This window comes from Nicotiana attenuata, unplaced genomic scaffold, assembly GCF_001879085.1.
Source record: "Nicotiana attenuata strain UT unplaced genomic scaffold, NIATTr2, whole genome shotgun sequence".
Lineage (NCBI taxonomy): Eukaryota > Viridiplantae > Streptophyta > Magnoliopsida > Solanales > Solanaceae > Nicotiana > Nicotiana attenuata.
The window spans coordinates 392,618-398,685 of record NW_017670802.1 but is presented as its reverse complement, the minus strand read 5'-3'; the positions used below and the strand labels follow the sequence as shown (position 1 = coordinate 398,685).

Sequence of the window (6,068 nt, the reverse complement as noted above, 5' to 3'; positions counted from 1 at the left end):
ATCTGTCGTTTTCATATTTGCCTTATTATAGATAATAGATATTTATTTTTTATTAAATAATATTTGTATTATTATTTTTAAGGTATTCTTTTGTCGAGGGGGACGTATGTTGTATTTAGAACATTGGATTATTTTTTACGGCACATATTTACATTAGAGATTGTCAAAAAATTTAAAAAATTATTTTAACTCAAGTAATGTGAATAAATTTCAAAATTATCCTTACTTCTTCGTAATTTTGAATTAGAAAAGTGTGAACTCGATAATAGTTATTATGCTTCGTGGTAATAGAGAAGAAAAGAACTTCTAGGTAATCAATAGAATCTTCCGAACTTGAACCGAGAACGAAAAAAAAAATAAAAAAGAATAGTGGTAAGTTAATTACTCCTATAAGAGTATGAATGATATCACTTACAGATTAACTACAAGCTAACATTGTTGATATATCATAGGCCAAAAGCTTCTTGGCTTTCCTGTAGTACAATCAAAACTAGAAAGCTAAGTTTCTAGATTCAATCTGCCAACTTATCATACGTTAACAAAAGTCTTCCTTGCCCAAATTGTTCATATAAATAAGTAATAAGTAACAATCATAACGAAAAATTCATGACATAAATTAGTTAAAAGAATTGCGTCTTTGATACCTTCATAAGCTATAAGAAATCAACTTTTTTTTGTACAAGAATTAGTCGCTTTTATCACTACACTTCTAATATTTATTAATATCTTATGTTGCTTTTTTTATTTCCCGTTTTTCTCTTCTCAATTAGGGTTATACGTGCAAGGCACGTACATAAAGACTAGTATTATTATAAAAGTGGGAAGCTCAATTAAAAGTTGAATTACAAATATGCCCTTAATAATTAAATATCCTACTTAAAAAATAAATAAAAAGAAAAAGGTACTATATTATTTTTAAGAAGTGACTTTTCTTAAAGAGTTGCACCCTTTCATTTGTGAAAGGGTCTAATACGGTTAAGGGAAGCTAATCTCCATATTCGAAAAATAAAAGACCCAAAATCCCATCCCTCAAATCAGATTAATATATGTTGCTGCTGCTATTTAATATGGAGTATTTAGTGAATTGGTATCTTCTTCACTGCTTTAATTTTGATTGTTATTGAGCATTTATGTTGGTAATTTATTAGAAATGTTATAAGACGTGAAAAAAAGATTATGGGTTATTTTACTTTGCTAACACTTGAGGAAAAAAATCTCCATACCCCGATCAAGTACATGAAAAAGGACTTGGATTCTAATGTGCTAGATACATTTTTCATCCTTTACACTTATTCATTTTTCTCATTTGTATTATTTTCAAGTGAATATTTAATTTATTGAGAAATTACTATATCCATTGTGACATCATGGTATAATAATTTAATTGATTGTTGGTGTGTTAGATTAATTTAACAACTATTGCTCTCTGAACTCTTAATTTACTATGTTTACCTTTCTTATATAAGTGTAGTTATTCACTGACGGTAAAAATAATTAATTTGAGATGTGAAGTAAGGCATTGCATTTATAAATCGTAAAACATGATTTGCTCGGAATTTCTAACACTTGCTGCTCTTAGAGTGCCATGTTCATAATAATTATGATTTATTTTATTTATTACTTTATCCTCCTCATATTAGAAATTATTACTATGAATTTTGTAAGGCATCTTTGGTACGTAAAACTGCAGTTTGCTTAATTCCACACTAAAATGATGTTATACAAAAACTTCATATTTGGATATCATGACATTAGAGAAATATTAGAATTTATTTCTTATGATTCTTTTAACATGGCTCAAAGTACTTTCCCGGTTTAGTATCTTATAAATTTTTGCAACTTTGTGTTGTGCATTTTCAAATACAGATGAATTTTAGGAAGGTTGTTATAATAATTGTAAAAACTGGAGTAGCAGAATGGCTAAGAAACGCTAGAATGAAATGTCTATGTATTAGTTTCTAATTCTTCTTTCTCCAGTTAATTCGGCTCATATGTTGAGTATGAGTTATCTTTCGTGGATAAAGCGGTGAGACAAAATTACTGTTTGAAGAATCAGAAGAGAAGCCTAATCCTCATTTCTGGTCGCTTTGACTTGAGACCAAATTAGTTTGGAGCAGTCGAATTCAAAAAAGGAAATATACAAAAGTATAATTGAAAGCATGATTACTAGAAGAATAGAGAAAAAGTTTATCAAAGAATATGTCTTTTGAGTTTATTCATAAAAGATCTTAAGGTTACACAAGAATGCTAGCTTTTGCTATATTTAGATTTGTAATTTATAATTTAATAAAATATTTTTTTTTTGCTAATTATATTATATATTATTTCATCAAAATTTCAGTTACAACCATCACTAAAACTGGAAAGCAACAGTTTGGACATAAGTCCCAAACTTACTGCATATCATCTCTACACAGTCTCATCTACACAACTCTATTGCCTATGGATAAAAGTTCAGATTTTTCATATATCTATCCAATCTTCTAACTCTACGAGCTCTAACATGAATTTCTCTTATCAATTGCTTAATCACTTGATTTGCAGATCTTCTGTTAGCCTTGAAAATTCTTGAATTCCTTTCCTACCATAAGTGATATACTCCACCAGCTAGTGTCATCCTATATACCTCCTGTTGAGCAGTCTTCCCAGTAGCATTCTCTATAGCCCATTGCACTTCGTGCTGCTAGTTCCACGCTTCCCTTCTTATACTTTTCCAAGCTAGGAGCTTTGACCACACCTGTTTGGCATATATACACTCAAACAGTAAATGGTCGATATCTTCATTCTCCTGTTCACATAGCACACATTCCATATCATCTAAATTAGCCCAGCATGCAATCCTCTCCTTAGTTTGTAGTCTTCTGTGAAGAGCCAAGAATAAAATGAATGTCCATTTAGGTTGCCCAGCATTGTTGCATACCAATCTTCTCCAAGAAACTTTCTGAAATTCCCCACGACAGGCTCCATATATGTCCTTTATTGAGTACTTGGGCATAGCTGCTACATCTGTTTCATTGAAGCCTATCTGTTCAAACATGCTTTTGCTTTAATGATCTTCTGTACCACCCATGAAGCTTGAGTAGTTTTAGTAGCCCATACTTCCCCTGTCTTGGTATTGTAGGAGTGGATCCATTTTACCCACAAATAATCTTTCTTCTTGCATATGTTCCATATGAGTTTGCCAATAGCAGCGCAGTTCCATACATAGATGTCTAATATATTTAGACCCCCAGCAGCTTTAGGAAGACATAGCCTATCCCATGCAATCAGTGCTTTCTTGCTAAGTTCACTTCCTCCGGTCCACAGAAAACTTCTGCAGGTACCTTCTATCATATGAGCAACCTTTTTTGGAAGTACAAACACCTGTGACCAATAGACTTGAATAGAGTACAGCACAAATTTCACAAGCTGGATTCTTCCAGCATATGATAAGTATCTAGTGGTCCATGATTTGATTCTAGCCAGCATCTTGTCTATTAGAGGTTTGCATTGAATAATAGACAGCCTTTTTGTACTCAAGGGAATTCCTAAGTATCTAAAAGACAGTTCACCCTTGCCAAATTGGATAGTCTGTAAAATCAACAGTTGGATATCCTGTTGAACACCACCAAAGTACACTGAACTTTTCTCAACATTGGCAATCAATCTAGACACCTGTGAAAATTTTTAGAAGCATTAGATCAGTGACAGACTCTAATTCACCTTTGCAGAATAATAAAAGATAATCTACAAAACCAAGCTGTATAATCTGCAGCTTCTTACATCTTGGATGAAATTTGAACCTTTTGTCCTTACAGACACCCTTCAAACTTCTACTGAAATATTCAATGGCAAGCACAAATAAGAAGGGGGAGAGAGGATCTCCTTGCCTTAGACCTTTCTTAGCTGGAAATGGTGGCAGTGGCTCTCCATTGAGTAGAATTGAATAGGATACAGTTGAAATGCAGCACATAATCCATCTGATAAACTTTGTTGGAAACTGGAGGCATTGTAGGATTTGCTCAACATATGGCCATTCCGCTGAGTCATAAGCCTTCCTCATGTCTATTTTTAGCATACATCTAGTAGTATTTCCAAAGCCTTTTAGATTCCTGTATTGCCTTGCAGATCACACAGACTTCCTAAAAGTGGTGGCTAATACTTGGTGCAAGACTATAGAAAAACAGCACATGCAAGACATATGGTGGAAGCTTAAAACAATGAAGAAAGAGTTGAAACAACTAAATCATACAGAATTCAGAAATATAGGGGAGAAGATCGAGCTCTATAGACAGAATTTGCAATATATTCAAACACAAAGGGGCCATCACACTCAACCAGATCTACTGTTTGAAGAAGAGGAAGAAGTGAAGATTGAACTAGAGAAATGGAGCCTAGTGGAGGAAAGTATTCTGAAGCAGAAATCTAGGAACAAATGGCTAGAACTAGGTTATGAGAACAATGCTTATTTCTTTGCTAGCTTGAGGAATAGACAGGCTCAGAACAGAATTACAAGCCTTATTGATTCCAAAGGAGATATTATTCAACAACCAGAAGATATTGCTGCAGAAGTGACTAGTTTCTATAAAACACTATTAGGGAGTGCTGCTGCCCAGCTACCAGTAATAGACCTTAAGGTTATGAAACGTGGGAATGTGCTCAATAGACATCAACAACTACAGCTAGTATCACAGGTAACTCAAGATGAAGTATTTCATGCCCTTATGAGTATTGATGATCATAAAGCTCCCGGATATGATGGATTTAAATAACTCTTTTTCAAGAAAGCTTGGGGTGTGATTGGAAGTAAAGTTACTGAAGTTGTCCTCCAGTTCTTCATTGATGGAGATATATACAAAGCTATAAACTGTACAACAATTACATTAATCCTAAAGATTAAGAACCCCACAAGAATATCAGAATTCAGACCAATAGCATGCTGCACTATGCTATATAAGCTGATTTACAAAAAACCTTACTACTAGGATGTAGGGGGTGATGGACAGTCTTGTGGACAAAAGTCAATCAGCCTTTGTCCCAGGTAGATTAATCAAAGACAATATTTTTTTTGAACTGGTGAAGGAATAAAATATTTTTTTGAATATGTATGCATTAACTATTTTTAGTCTTTTTAAAAAAAGTAATATAAAATATAACTATTTTTAGTCTTTTTAAAAAAAGTAATATAAAATATACGTGCAACGCATGTGGAGACTATTATACTAAAAGTGGGAACCTCTAAATGTCAAACTTGAATTATCAAATTGCCCATAAAAAGTTGAGTGGCATTTTTTGTCCTTTTTTTATTCACTATTCTTATAATAATTTTGTATCAAAAAGTAAATTTACCTTATCATAAATGTGTAGTAAATAAAAAGACAATTCCGTAAAGACAATTACAATTAACCGAGTAAATCATCATAAAGTTATAACTGCTGCACCTTTTTAGCTCCTTGATAAAGTTGGACTATTACAATCTTTCATTTCCTTAGAATTACTTTTATGCTCTCTGTCAAATCAGGTACTATTTCTTTCCTGTTACTTTTAGCTGTGTTTTGCTAATTGCATACCTTTGTTCCGTCTTTCGTTCTTTCCAACCATTTTTTTATACATGAAAGTTTGGATTATGTTTTTCACTATTTGTCTAATCTGGATAACATTTCTTGATTTGTTTTTAAGTAAATTGAATGTCTTTGTTTATGAAGATTTTTTACTATGATAGAGTCTTTCATTTAATTATATGATTCTTAATCTTTGTAGCTGAAATTTTAATTCCCTATTTGTTACTATTATTTTCGGATGATCATATATAAAAAGGATAACTTTTTCGAAGGGCAAGTTTGATACTTTTTCCTTTGGCGTTGTATTTTGACGTCTTATATATACGAAGGTAAAATACATCCAAAAGCTTTGCGTCTGTATCTCTCGTAAGGCCTTTTTCTTTCTTTCTTTTATACTACTTATTCCTTCTACACCGATGGATTAGTAGAAGTGTCACATAATATTTCTGTTGGTTTGAGTGTGTACGTATATATCAACCCAACTAACAAATATATCTGTTCAACTTTGCAGTTTGAACGATATCTAAT

The 6,068-nt window shown here is 32.4% G+C and overlaps 1 protein-coding gene across 1 annotated transcript; it reads left to right on the top strand.

Moving 5' to 3' along the window:
* The first annotated feature begins 4,199 nt into the window (after nucleotides 1–4,199).
* Nucleotides 4,200–4,751, top strand: LOC109243445. Its single transcript, XM_019410376.1, has one exon. It carries the CDS (start codon nucleotides 4,200–4,202, stop codon nucleotides 4,749–4,751), a length of 552 nt encoding a protein of 183 aa, XP_019265921.1.
* The last annotated feature ends 1,317 nt before the right edge of the window (nucleotides 4,752–6,068 follow it).